This window comes from Dermochelys coriacea, chromosome 6, assembly GCF_009764565.3.
Source record: "Dermochelys coriacea isolate rDerCor1 chromosome 6, rDerCor1.pri.v4, whole genome shotgun sequence".
In the NCBI taxonomy this organism is placed as follows: domain Eukaryota; kingdom Metazoa; phylum Chordata; order Testudines; family Dermochelyidae; genus Dermochelys; species Dermochelys coriacea.
The window spans coordinates 102,372,177-102,387,524 of NC_050073.1; the positions used below are offsets into that span (position 1 = coordinate 102,372,177).

Sequence of the window (15,348 nt, forward strand, 5' to 3'; positions counted from 1 at the left end):
TAGAGAACTCAAAGCTATTTTGCTAGTGTAATTTGGAAGCCAAATTAGGGAAATATTTACAACGCAGCGCTTCCATGATTAACAAAGATTATCTAGTGCACACAAATTTAAGAATTTGGTTTGTTTTCTAACATCTCCCTGTTGTACTAATAGTTTTGAGATTGTGTATAGGCCATAAAATTACTAAAGAAATTGTATGACCTCTCATGACTCATAGAATGTTGAACGCTTTGCTGCTGCCGTTTGTAGCTAACATACATATATTTGCTCGTATGACTAAAGATGTGGGTTGGAGAATGCTTTCAACAGTTAATGTGACTGACTGTATGCTGTGGCCTAAAACTGGAAAAGGTCTCCACTTGATAGTTTTTCTATCTTAGATATAACCTTTTACTCCTAGATGGGAAAGATTTAAATGACAGTGAATGAATCTCAAAAATTGGCTGCTACACATGTACAGCAAATTTTTAGTAAGGGTCTGTTTTCTGTCTAAAGTTGTTTTCCCCTTAAATGCATGGCAGGCCTGTGTGATCATATGTGAGAAGAAGGGCAGCCTGCAAAACAGCATTTCATGAAGGGCAGCAGTAATTTAAGATCAAGCTATTTGGTTAGTTTGAGCATGATTAATTGCAACAGGAAAGAGTGTTTATGGGCCAAGTAACTAATGCAAAAAGTCCCTGCCTCTTTGAATGTAATCTGAGAGCAATCATATATGAAAGCTGACTTGTAAAAAGAAGTCTTTTTGGAAACATGCATGTCATGGTTAGGTATTTCTGTTCTCTTGTCTGCATTCATATAAATAGCTCAATATAAGATTAGTATCCTTTTAAAGCCATTGTCACCATTTAAAAATCTCTCTAAATTATGTAGCAAAGTTTGCACATGGTAGACTGAAACAAATCCAGTAAGAATCTAGTTGGTTGGTATCTTGTCTCTAACATTAGCCAATGCTGGCTGCTTCAGAGGAAAATATAAACCTCACTCAATGCATCTAATTAGGCAGTTCTGGAGTATGAACGGAAACTTGGTGATCAGCATGAGGGCTGATGATAGATAAAAATGACCCAGTGGTCTAGAAAACCACTAGGTCAGCTACCTAATTTCTTTGAGTTCTTGATACTGTACACTTGTATTGAGATATTATCATTCCATAAAATGAAATAAACTTGAAATTAAGCTGGAATTCTAGATACACAAGTAGTACAGGAGAAATTGGTCTTGTATGTGGCATTATGTGGGTGCAAATGGTGGATCATTCAAGTTCTAGCCTTAATTTTGAACATACGAATTAAGTTGTTCTGGTAGCAGGCCAGTAGAACCTTTGTATGTAGAAAAGTCTGAAAACTCTGCACATCTCTATTTTGTATGACTTTTAGAAGCCTTTGTATTGAGGTTCAAGCCACTCAGTGTAGTTGGTTTTGGTTTGCTTCTTTGGTGTGCCTTCTAGAATTTTTCAATGCTATTTTTCTCTAAAAATACTCTTTGCCTATGCAACTGATGTCAAGACAATTAACCTTAAATTTTTTGAGATACCAATTTGAGCTCAGTCTAATTAATTTTCACAAAATTATCAGTATAATTGAAATATTGCTTCATTGACTTTCAACTGATTCTCAGTCCTTAATGGGATAAGTAACACCTGTGATTTATTGTGTGATTGGTTGTAGCATTCAACAGAAGGGGTCAGACTGACAGTCCTGAATGACAGCAGCTTAGACTTATCTATGGACAGTGATAACAGCACGTCTGTGCCTTCTCCTACTAGTGCTATGAAGACAAGTCCATTGAATAGTTCTGGAAGCTCTCAGGGGTAATTATTTTAATCTTAACCTTTGCTATTCGAGTTTATGATCCTCTAAAAGTTACATGTGTTGGAGAACATGTGTTTACTGTGTATATTGCAAGAGGGCATATTATCATCATTTATCTTAAACTTAACTTTGGGGGGGGGGAATCACTGCACTATGTCTTCGTTGTCTACAGCTAATAAAATGCTTTTTCATTTGCTCTGTTAGATTCCATTTCTAAAGATAGACACTCTTTTCCAGTCTGTTGCTTTCTTTGTTTGACAACATGGTCACTTCCATATTTTTAGGTTAATATGCAAAGTATCTGATGATGATGTGGACTCTCTACAGCTATGCAATATACAAACTGAATGATAAAACATTAAGTATGAAGTAGAAAAAAAAGTAACTAGCTTTTCTTAATGCCTATGACAGCTGCTCTTTAATCATTCTCATTTATGAAACTATTCTCAGGATTTTTACATTACTGAACACTCTTTTGAAGAAGAAAAAAAAAAGAAAGCAAGTGTACAGTTAAGCATACTGTCATGGTTCTCAGGGCTGAAATCTAATCTAGCCTAAATTTTGGTTTTTAACACATCATGCCCCCATTCTTTTTGATATAGCAAAATCTATTATAATGCCAAAACCAAGGCTGCAATCCTGTTAATTCCCAATTTCTTGATTAGGCAATCCATGAACTGAGTTTATAGTGATGATGTGCACGTGATATTATGGGATATTAACACATGCTTATCATGCCAGCCTTCTCAATTTGGCTTGCTCTATTGTAAAGGTAAAGGGGTTTATAGATTTTTTTTTTTTTTTTTAAATTGAAGGACATGAGTTTTTTCTTCTTCCCTTTCAAATAGCTTTAAAAACTTTATTGAAACTTGGATTATTTCATATAAAATTAATCTTCTCCTGTAGTATTTCACATAGTGAGGTTTATAACAGTAATGTTGCTAACACTGTTTTGCTTGTCTTCACATTATATTTCATAAAATTGCTATGATATAATTTGGCCTTTTCTAACGTTGTGTTGATGCTATTGGCTAAATCACATCAATGCAAGTCTCTGGCAATGCTGATGATATGTGATGAAAGGTGAACAGGTGAAAGGTGAACAGTTTGATATCATATGCATATTTTAGTTTTCAGTGTTATCCATTTTGCCTTTTTCATGTTTTAGCAGAAGCAGTCCTGCTCCAACTGTAACAGCAGCATCTGTGATCAACATACAGGCTTCTGAAGTTACTGTGCCACCAACCATTTCCAGTGAAAGCTCAGGGGGTAGGGAAAATTACATATTATATTGTTAGCATTGATTTCTAGAGAGTATTTTACTAAAGATGTATCATCGTAATTTGGAAGATTTAAATTTACTGCATGTTGTAGCTGTATATCATTGAACTGATTTACACATTAATCATGTCCTGTAGGATTCAGGATATTTTGATATACTTATCAAAATAGCCGTAAAATACTAGAATTTCAGTAATCTACATTTATGTCGGTTGCAAATCCTCTAAAAATGGATATTCATGTTTTCTGTTCAAATAGCGACACAGGCTTGCTCAGGGCAAACCCAGTATAGATGATGGCAGTGCTCCCAGTTAGGCCAATGAAGGAGAGCATGGCTAGGTACTGGCTAAAGCCCTCACAGTGCCACTTTCTTGGGTACTTCTGTTCCCTAATACAATTAAAACTTGAATGAGGATGACCTGACTTCACCACTTTGTCCTGCGTCATAAATCACAGTTGCCTCCAATGTAAGCAACCTTGTCTTTAGCCAGTGCTAGAGATAGTCAGGGGTGACGCTACTCTGGATTTTGGAACAAGATTTAAACAAGAACTGTCCCGATTTGCTAATTCACGCATCTCAATCAGCTACGTGGTGTGACCCATTCATGCTGATGAGCAATCACTATTATAATTTTATATTTAGCTAGTCCTTCTAAAGATGCCCAGAGGGCTACACCAACTGCATATGTGCAACCATCTTTGGTTATCAGAGTGAGGCAGCTAATTAGTTCACTGTATGTGATACAACACTGAGAGAAAGGGGCATGTTTTTTCTCATGAATGCCTACTCTTAATGTTCTTACACAACAGAGACCTTCCAGTCTCCTTTAAGGTTTTCTCCAAACACAGATACAGTAAATTGCAGTATGTTCGATTTATCTAGTTAGACTGATAAAGTCCAAGTTTTAATTATTCTTTGATTTTAAACTTGTGGTTTCAGGTAGTCTGTGTTCCAAATCTGATGCTCAGGCACCAAGCTATTTGTTCCACTCACTCAGTGCCAGTGGGGTTAGATACAGAAAACAAACTACTGTGGAACTGATGTGTCTACATTAAATGTAAATGTTGAAACTATTTTAAAATGTATCCTATTTATTTCATAGGTACTTCAAGTGAAAGCATTCCTCAAACAGCCACACAGCCAGCCATTTCTCCACCACCAAAGCCTACCATCTCTAGAGTTGTTTCCTCAACACGTCTGGCAAACCAATCACCAAGACCATCAGGGAACACAGCAACAAAAATACCTAGCCCTGTCATAGGGGTGAAGAGGACATCTTCCCCTCATAAAGAAGAGTCTCCTAAGAAAATAAAAACAGAAGAGGTATTTTATCCTTGATCATAATTGTATCCACGCATAAGAATATTAGTATTATCGTTGCCAGCTCAGAGAGTTGATACATGTGGTACTGCAGTGAGAGATCTTGTTAAATTGTGAGTGTCTTTCTGCTCTGGCTGGATAACCCTTACTAAGTACATGTAAAATAAATCTGTTCTGTTAAGTGTTGGTAGGTCATCTTTATGATAGTGTTCAATGAACTTTAAGAACTTGTTTCATACATGTACTTTACGTGAATGTATTTCAAGGCACTTCACAATAAAAACAGAACCAAGGGTAAAGGATAGAAGGTAATCAAGTTTAATCAGTTGAATCTGGCCCTGTATTTTGCAGTTGTCAATAGTGAGTTGCAGTTTTGAATTGTGATAACTTAAAAGCATGCACAGAGTCTTGAGTTCATTTGTTATTACCCATTGCACAGGCTTTATATGATCAGTCAAAATGTATTTAGCTTATTTCTGGAATTTGATAAACAGAAAATAGTTCAACAAAATCTTTTTTAAAAAGATAAACAACATTGACAAAAAAGAATTACCTACAAAAGTTCCAAGTAATTTTCTTCCTTAATTACTTTGTTTAAAATTAAATAATAAACTGAACTTTGCAATGCAACTGTCACTTTTATTGACCATTATTCTTAATTGTTAAATCGGTAGGTTAAAATGTAGTTAAGAATGCATGAACAAACACACTTCTGATCTTTCCAAAGTAAGACACACACTTTCTAAATTTTTATGAGGGCAGTTATCAATAGTTTTAACAACCTGTTTGCTGCCTATTTTAAGAATTATTAAGGCAGAGATTTTCAAAAGAGCCTAAGAGAGTTAGACAGCGCTGCATTTCAGTGAGATTCGTATGCCTGTTCTTGCTTGGCTCTTTTGAAAATCTCAGTGTAAGGGAATAAATATTTAAGGACAAAAGAAATTAAAATGGGATAATTTTGTGCAAGATTTCACTCATTTTAAAGTCTGTTTTTTTAAACTTTGCATGGGGCTTCAACGCTATGGCAAAGGGCACCAAATATAATTGAATAATTTATTTTGTTAGTAGAATACATTTGTATGTTAAAGGTGTTATCTACATAAGTTTGGGGTGTCCCCATTACTTACAAGTGTCAAAGCTATGAGTGAAGTTATCCCATGCAATTGCTAATAAATCTTTTATACCATACCTTCACACATGCTATATATGTGACATGTTCTACAGAAAATGTTTTTCAAACATTTTACTTATTTGAGGAAGAAGTATCAACAGTGTTTGATCTCCCTCCACCTGTTAACCAGACTGCCTTTACCATGATTCTAATTATACAGGACCTTGGGAAAGTACTTCAGAAATTTCAGGTCTGATGGCTTGAGACTTTCCAGGCCTAGGAGCAAATTCTGTACTCCGACTGAAAGTGGAGAATTAAACCTTTCCATTGGGGTATAGTGTTCATTAGCCTTGATGGCTTGGGTTAGAACCTTAAACCTCTCACTAATCTGTGACTGAATGTATTATCTGTACTGCACCTCAGACATTTATGTTTTATGGGGAGATTACATTGTAAAGAAGAGAAAGGAAGACCCAAGGAAGTACAGACCAGTCGTCATAACTTCCATATCCAGAAAGATGATAGAACAAATGATTAAACAATCAATTTCTAAGAACTTAGAGGATAATAGGGTGATAAGTAATAGTCAACATCGTTTGTCAAGAACAAATCTTGCCAAACTATCCTAATTTCTTTCTTCGATACAGTTACTGTCCTAATGGATGGGAGGGGAAGCTGAACATGTGATACATCTTGATTTTAATAAGGCTGTTGACACAGTCCCACATGACATTCTCATAAGCAAACTAGGGAAATGTGATCTAGATCAGGGGTTCTCAACCTTTTTCTGAGGCTCCCCAACATGCTATAAAAATCCTACTGCCCACCTGAGCCACTACAACTGGGTTTCTGCATATAAAAGCCAGGATCAGCATTAGGCAAGTGGGGCAATTGCCTGGGGCTCTATGCCACAGGGGCCCTCATGAAGCCAAGTTGCTCAGTACACAAGAGGAAAAACTATATTCAGAGTAGTTATCAATGTTTGCTGTCAAACAGGGAAGACATTTTAAGTGGTGTTTTGTAGGAGTCTGTTCTCAGTCTGATACTAGGCAATATTTTCATTGACAATTTGGAAGATGTAGTGAAGAGTACACTTAAACATTTTCAGATGTCACCAAACTGCGGAGGGGGTCACAAGCACTTTTGAGAATGGGATTATAGCTCAAAAGATCTTGACAGATTGGAGACTTGGTCTGAAATCAACAAGATGAAATTCAATAAAGACGTGCGAAGTACTGCACTCTAGGAAGGAAAAATTAAATGCACAAATACAAAGTGGGAAATAACTGACTTGGCAGTGATACTACAGTACAGATTCTGGGGATAGAGTGGATCACAAATTGCATGAGTCAGCAATGTGCTAATGCAAGAAGGGCAAATGTCATTCAGTGATGTATTAACAAGCGTGTCCTATGAAAGACACTGGAGGTAATTGCTCTGCTCTAGTTGGCACTGGTGAGGCTTCAAGTGGAGTATTGTGTTCAGTTTTGTGCATCACAATTTAAGAAAGATGTGGACAAATATGAGAGTTTAGCGTACAACAAAAATGACAAAGGGTTTAGGAAGCATGATCCAGGAGGAAAGGTTGGAAAAAATTGGGCATGTTTAGTCTAGAGAAGGCAAGATTGTGGAGGAGACAAGTCTTCAAATAAGTAAAAAGTTGTCATGAAAAGGACAGTGATTAATTGTTCTCCTTGTCCATTGAGGGTAGGACAAGAAGTAATTGGCTTAATTTACAGCAAGAAAGTTAGGTAAGATGTTAGGAAAAACTTTCTAGCTATAAGAATAGTTAAGGAATGGAACAGGTTGCCAAGGGAGGTTGTGGAATCTTCATAGTTACAGGTTTTTAAGAGCAGGCTAGAGAAACATCTGTCAGGGGCGGTCTAGGTATGCATAATCCTGCCTCAATGTGATGGAGTGGACTAGTTGTTCTCAGGAAGGGGCATGGAGACCTAGATAGTCATAGAATCCTAAATCAACAGTAGTGAAACCAGAATTGTTTGAAGCCAGAAATTACTTAGGTTATTTGTTATATTCCAAACAATAACACACATACTAAACATATTCCACACTCTGTCCTTAAATACACACCATTTTACCACTAGTGTGTATAAATTCTGCTTGTGACTGGTTTATCTTGAGTTCCATTAAAAGTTTTCTTCTTGTCACTTTTTCTGCCTATTTTACCAAAAGTTTTTGTTTTAACAGGATGAAATAAATGAAGATGCTAGTTGTCTTGAAATGGGTGATCATGATAAAATGGAAACTAAGGTATAGAAGACTCTCAAATTTTTAAACAGAATGGAATATATTGTGTTGCCCATACAAGTTAGACTATGCATATTTCTAGCCATTGCTGTCAGTATTGGCAGGTGTTATGCAGGCTTCTTCCATAAGGCAGTGTTCATTTAAAAGCTCCTGGGCTGCTTCCAAACAAGTGCTGATATTGCATAATTTTCAGTTGCGTTATATTTTTAATATTCCACTGCAGTCTAAATTAAATTCAAACACCTTTCAGTTATGACTGAAAACTCTGCTGCTGCAATACAAATAACTCATTGCATCACCTAGCCCTAAAGCTCCCTCTCACATTTTGTTCCATTTAATTTTGACGTGGCAGTACGGGTTGGTTTTTCTTTCAGATGATAGTGTTGCTTAGTCTAGAGCAGGGGTGACCAACCTGAGCCTCAGAAGGAGCCAGAATTTACCAGTGTACATTGCCAGAGAGCCACAGTAATACATCAGCAGCCCTCCATTAGCTCCTCTGCTCACAGCGCCTCCCACCCATCGGCAGCCCTTCGGATCAGCACTCTGCTCTCTCCCTCCCCACACCTCCAAATCAGCTAGAAGCTAGACTTGGGGGGAGGAGTGAGGGCATGGCAGGCTCAAGGGAGGGGGTGAGGAAGGGTAGGAGTGGGGGCAGGGCCTTGGCAGAACCAGGGGTTAAGCAGTGAGCACGCCAGGCACATTAGAAAGTTGGCGCCTGTAGCTCCAGCCCCGGAGTTGGTGTCTGTACAAGGAGCCTCGTGTTCTGTTGGCAGTCTTGTATGTCAGATTGGAGGTTCTTCAGATGCTTCATTTAAAGTGAAAAATCAAGGTCTTTAATGGATTAAATAATTGGTACAGAAGACCCTGTTTTGATAGTAAATTTAAATTATTTTATCCTGTCCTCAAATTTTCTCTTTTAACATGCTGAAGATTTTTACTGACTATGTGTAACTGTTCTGTAAGATACCAGGGTGGATAGGGAATTATTAGAACTTTGCACAATAGGTTGGGGTTGAGGTGAAAGTATATTAACTGGTATTACTGCTAAAATGGAAACTAACATCTTCATTTTTTCAGAGTTATCCCCATTGAGATTAATAGGACATTTCACATCTCAGAGCTATTATTTCAGCCTGTTTGCAGACTTTAGAAGTTAACACTGCAATATTTTGTATTTGGTTCATGTTTTTAAAGTTCCCTCTTCAATGGAAAAGGACTAGAGCAAAGAATGGAATCTTCAGCAAATGCTGTGACTTTACACATTCCTATGCTTATAGTGTACTTTTCACAGATCAAGGAGTTTTATGATATGCTAAACAGAATATGGGGGGGCAAAAAATCCTTAACACTTTATTTTGAGTTGGACCAAAAAATGCGGAGATAATTTCTTGTTTAAAGATTTCCACCCACATGGATCCAAATGTGAAAGATTCCTAGAAAAGTTGTAAGTGACAAATCAGGAACTATGTATAATTAGGCAAGATACAGGGCATTCTAATAGATAATCAGTTAATTTTTTGTTGTTCAAAAATATTTAGTGATGCACTGAATAGTCATATCTGCCTCTGTATAATATGCATATGCCTGATCCCGCATTGATATGTACACGGACAGATACTTACACCAGTGCAGAGCCACTCTGGATTTGGTGGAGACTCTGCCTGTGTGCAGCTCCTTCAAGGATACATTGGGCTGTATTTAGAATGTTCTTTGTGTAGCTTCTAAGGGATATATATACAAGCAGTTACATTTTTTTATTTTTTTTTTTTTAAAGGAACAACTCGACGCAGAAGTAAATATTTCTTCTCAAACAGAAACTGTTCAGACAATGGCATCTCTGCAAGCTCCTCAGGTACTGACATTAAAGAAGTGTCATATTGTGAATATTCTAATCATGATGACCTAATACTGAGATTAAAGTAAATCCAAATGTTAAAAATAATGACAGCAAAGAAATATATAATGGAACATTTTCATATAGATATCTGTATGGCAGGTTGCTTGTGAATGTTGTGAAGTAAGCACATCTTACATATGTATTTTGTTGCTTAGTGCCTATGTTGCTTGTTAGAAAAACTGGACTGACTCTTATCTTTTCTCAGTTGTGCCCTTAATATTTACCTTTATGTCAGAACAACACTTAAAGTATGGTTCACTTTTTTTCTTTATTTTGCCCTTTATGATGTAATCTAAGGGGGGGAGGACTTCCATTTTAAAACCAAACAAGTCGGTTAAATAATTGCTATTTAGAGACAGCTGCTTAAGGCTCTCAAATATATGTTAAAAAGGTAACTTCACATATTCTGCTACCTGCATATTGCTTCTCAATAGATACCCTGAAAAGAATGAGTCTTCAACTATACAGCTGTCTAGCACCATAATTAAGTTTTTCCTGTTTACAAATAATGTGGAAATTCAGTTCTAAAACAAGGCCTAGTCTACACTGGGGTTTTAATGCATATTTTTAGTCCATTAATGTAGCTGCACCATTGCAAACCTCTAGTAGACATGTATTTGTTTAAATAGCTGCACTGCTGCATAGGTCACTTAACTTGATTTGAAATGGGGGTAAGCAGTAAACAAATTATGTAGGTGCCAAGATTGTTTGTGACAAACTAGGTTTTATGTATTGTAGATGCTCAGCAAAGCAAGATAAAATTGTTTGCTTCACAGAAATCAACATCTTTATAGCTCACTTAGTAACAAATATTGAAATAAACAAAAGTTTTCTGTTGTCCAAGAGCTATGTTCTTTAAGTTTCTGTAGTTCTGACATCTCAGAAAATGATTTGTTGCAATCACGGCAGAGATGCAGTTTGGATGTTGCAAAATTCTGATGAGCTGTATCTAGGTCTGTGGTGGGCAACCTGCTGCCTGTCAGGTAATCCACTGGCAGGCTGTGAGACAGCGGATTGCCTGCAGACAATCAATATGAACAAACTGTCCCGCGGCCCGCCACAGGATTACCCTGACAGGCTGCGTCCACAGATTTTTTTCACCACTGATCTAGGTCTTGCTGCATCTGTCACCTTATTTCCCAGTTTGATCTGCTTTGCACAGAGTAAGTCACAGAAGCATGCTTCTGCTTATTCCTGTCAATAATTCAAAAGCTCTAGAAAGTTTGGCTAACATGAGCCAGAAAATAGGAGTAAACTGAGGGAAAAGCACAAGAAAATGTTTGAAGTGAATAAAAATACTACAGCTATTGTGTACTGTCTGAGCTCTAAATAAATAAACATTCCTAATAAATTATGAAAAGCAGTACAAAATAACTTGATCACCATGATGTCTAAAGCAATATGGTCAGGAGAGGGGCAACTGAAAATTATTTTAAATAAAAATTTGACAAGTATAGAAAATACAGGGTTTTTTAAGCATATTGGTAATTTATATCCTTTTTGTTCATAATTAATGTTTGGATTCCTGTGTTCTTTGCTTTGCTTCCTTGTTTTGTTTTATACTAATTAGTTGTGCTGCATTAGTTTTAACTTTCTTTAATATTTTTCATTTTTATCCCCCACAAATGAGGAGAAGCCAACTTGGTTAATCTTCTTCTCAGTTTATAACGTTATAAACTGAGATCATTCTTATTGCCATCAAACAGTATTATACTATTTGCAGTTCTTTAATATGGAAAGCGTAACTGATGTGGTTGGCAGCACAAACTTTTTGATAAACCTTTTAAATATAGACACAATATAATCAATTAGAATTTTTAGATGTAAACAGTTTTTAAATTCTTACTCAGCAGTATGAGCATTGATTTTTCAAGTGTGCGGTTTAGTTTGGTTTCATGAACAAACCACAAAATCCTGTAACTTTCAGTATCAGCAGTGTAGATTCCTATTTCTGAAATAGGAAATTATGATAAATAGGTTCCAGTTGTATTTCATTGTGCCTCCACAAAGGGGGGGGGGGGAGGTGTCTCGGATATCAAATAATTTAAAGCCATCCTAAAGAAGAATGAAAATCTCAGATAGCATTTGTAGGACTCGTGCAATAAACCTATGTGTGGGAGTTTTTCAAGTGTGTTATAGTTGAGCTCTATTTTTCTTATTTCTTCAACTTGTAGAAAACTAAATGCATGCTATGAGAGGGACTATTATAAACATTCTTTCCTTAACTATCACTTTTTCTGTTGCCTAAGAAAAGTTGTAATTAACGCTATTTTTGGTAAATATTTCTGAATACCCTATCAAAATAAATTACAACATACACCTTTGAAACCTGGTGCTCAGATATTTGCTTCTTGTTAAACTAATATTTTTGGAGAATTAAAATACATTTAAAATGTTTCCTTTTTCCTCTTTCTTGTCAGAAAACACCTAGTACAGACCTTTCAGATATCCCTGCTCTCCCTGCAAATCCTATTCCTGTTATCAAGAATTCAATAAAACTGAGATTGAATCGGTAAAAACAACCTCAGGGGTCCATAAACAATATCTGCCAACTCAACCTGTTGTCTTCTAATGCTAAAAAAGGAGAATGGAGGGTGCAAGACTAGAACATGACTGCAAATGGATTTAGGTATATTTTGTGCACTTCCCTGACTGGGCTGTAATCACCACCTCTTTGGAAGTCCAGGTTAGTATGTGAAGCCAGGAGTACTTTTAATGTGTTAGCAACAGTTGCATTAAATATTTCGAAGGATTACTGCCTTTAAAAACAAACATGAACACTATTTGTAGCCATAATTGACATTCTGATTGGATTTATGTTTGATGCATTGTTTGAAAATTTTGAGCTAAAACTGGCAAAAGAATCCCTTAAATGCACTTTTATGTACCTTTTTTATTGGAGTACGACTAATTTTAGATATTCAATTGATATTTTCATTTTTATTGAAGAGATTCTTCAGTACTAGTAATCTGCAAATTGGATAACATTCTATGATACACTGTGCATTGAAGACAAAGTGTACAGTATATCTAGTTAAATTACCATCAAGCAGCAGTAAACCTTTAAAATAAAATGTCAAATCTTGAGGTTACATGACATATGTTGAGAAAATAATTGGGAAGCATTTGGAATTTGATGGGACATGATTAAGATGTGATCTATTTTTATTTATATGATTATTTTATGGTGCATACAGATCAGCGATCAAACAGCAAATACACTTTCCTTTGACCTAATCAAACTCCATACTCCCTTGCTGATCCCCTTGCCATATTTCTTGGAAAAAGCTTTTGTGTTTAATGTTTTTTGCAGCTTGTATGCACAAAATAGGACAACGGTCAAAAATAAATGCTTTTTTTTAATGCTGTTAAAACTCATGATGTTAGATAAACCCAATACTTTGGGGCCCAAAGGCACAAACACCAAATTTTGTCCCATTGCTAAAACTTCAGAGTGAATAAACTGTGCCTGTGAAGCATAACACCTGTCTTGATGGCCTTTTGATCACTAAATATAAGATAATTTTTGTACACTCCATAAAAGTCCTGTCTGCATTAAAACATTTCAAATTTTAAATATAAAGGCAAGAAAATATCCCCAACGATTTTAATCTTTTTTTATTTCTAGATGGCTTATCAAAAATAGTAGTTTTACATACTGAACAACACTGAATTTTTAACAATCATATTTCTAGAAAGCACTTGACATCTAGCAAGCTCTCTTTCCTCCTCCTACTTTTTGTTCTGTAGTCCTAGCAAAAAAGGATTAGCAGCAAATCTTTTCTTTAAAAGAACTGAATCTCTCATGATTAAGCAGCAGAACATCAGTTTTTAGGAAACGTGAGGGATGTTGGTGATAACACCAGATGTAGATAACAAACTTTGTTATTATTACTTAGTCTGAAAAACTGGGATGGTAAAAATCATCCTTCCCATACTTTCCGATTAGCATGTTTTATGAATTTCCTCCTCCCATTGTGCTCCATCCTATTACATGTGCTTCTTTCATGTTAAAATTAAATTACTTACACGGCTGTCCCCATATCCTTCTAAATTAATTTTCCAAAGTCAGTGTAGCTTACTTTTTTCCTTAGGCTGTGCAGTAACTGAGGTTTTTCTTTTTGCCATTTGTCTAAGATGTCTAGTGTACAATATTTCTCTTTCCCTTGCCTTGTGCAGCCTGCTGTCATCCACCTCGAAAAAGGTTATACTAACAATTGAAGTGTACAAGGTGTCTGTGTATTTTGTGTAGTTATGGAGTTTAGATCGAAATTGCCAGGCACAGATTTAGTTTTGTCATTTTGTTTACACATTGGGAAATCTTTTTTTCATTTTATTAAACATTTCATGTAACTGCACCCAAGTTTTGCCAAGCTGGAAACTTGGAATCTTTCTGTATAGTGACTTTTTAATTCTAGTTTTCATAATCTGGAGATCAGACTGTTGCTTTCGCATGATGTACGTAGTGTCTCATGACTGGAGTTTGCTTTGTTTTATAGTATCTGTACTCCTTGTATTTTTCAAGAGCTATTTTGTAAACAGATGATGTATTTCTCCATTGAAAACACAATAAAAAACAGCACAATCCCACATTTGCCTGATTTTCTTCAAATATCCAAAATTGCTTTTCCTGTTTGTTTTTATTCCAGACTTGTCAGTTAAATTACTTAATTGTTTCTGCTGATATAGAATGCAGTGCAGCCTGAAAAGAACAATGCTCTTTTAAATTGAGTCTGGATTTGAAAAGTGGCATTTAGCAGCATGCTAAATTTTAGTCCATTTTTAGAAGAGAAATGTAAATTGCTATTTTCTGTCATTTAGTTTTTAAAAGAACAAATCCATTTGAATAGCACCCCTTTCTTGTTCCCTGATTTGGGTGCCTGCTTCAAAATCTTAAAGGCTGGAGTAGGCAAAACTAGAAAAATAGCATATATAATCAGTTTACATAGACTATTTTTTTTTAAATTACAACTTTAAAAAGCTTGAACTAACTTTTTATCCTCTAAGGCAGTGGTGGGCAACCTGCGGCCCATGGGCCACATGCAGCCCATCAGGGTAATCTGATTGCAGGCCGCGAGACATTTTGCTGACGTTGACCATCCGCAGGCATGGCCCCCCGCAGTTTCCAGTGGCCATGGTTCGCTGTTTCCAGCCAATGGGAGCCACAGGAAGCGACGGCCAGCACGCTGATGGGCCGCAAGTTGCCCACCACTGCTCTAAGGTAAAAATATTAATTGAAACTGTCATGGTATATTTTGTAAAATGCACCACATTTCCTGTCTTGGAAGCAGTTCATTATATAAATTATCAGCAGATGGCACTGTTTCTCTTATTTTTCTTCCACTGACTCCAACATGCACTGAAACTACAAATTCAAAAGGTGCCAGTAGCTGTGCATCACTTGATTAATCTTAATAGCTTGCGGGCCCAATCCAGCAAACATTTAGAAATGCAACCTAAATTTGACTTAAATTTGTACTGTTAGTACTGTGCTTCTATTAAAAATGGCTCCTAATTTCCACAAGTAGGTGGCTTTGTGTACGTTAGTTTGAGTTAGGCTTCTGTGAACTAATGATTGTTAGCTAAAATTTTGCTTTTATATTGTGCATCAGTGAGTGCTCTAGTCCTCTGTTTTACACTATTTCTTATCACACCTTTT

General features: G+C 36.2%; 1 protein-coding gene across 3 annotated transcripts in view; it reads left to right on the top strand.

Moving 5' to 3' along the window:
• The window catches only part of PAPOLA (poly(A) polymerase alpha), a 94,135-nt gene extending 79,856 nt beyond the window's left edge, over positions 1–14,279 (top strand). For 2 of the 3 annotated variants that reach the window (XM_038406480.2, XM_043516343.1), the window contains exons 17-22: positions 1,668–1,810; positions 2,980–3,080; positions 4,196–4,416; positions 7,733–7,795; positions 9,567–9,644; positions 12,110–14,279. In XM_038406480.2, the coding sequence (XP_038262408.1) occupies positions 1,668–1,810; positions 2,980–3,080; positions 4,196–4,416; positions 7,733–7,795; positions 9,567–9,644; positions 12,110–12,205 (702 nt within the window). In that variant the 3' untranslated portion in view covers positions 12,206–14,279. The remainder of the gene's footprint in view (positions 1–1,667; positions 1,811–2,979; positions 3,081–4,195; positions 4,417–7,732; positions 7,796–9,566; positions 9,645–12,109) is intronic. The other variant, XM_043516342.1, reaches the window with a different exon arrangement.
• Positions 14,280–15,348: the final 1,069 nt, after the last annotated feature.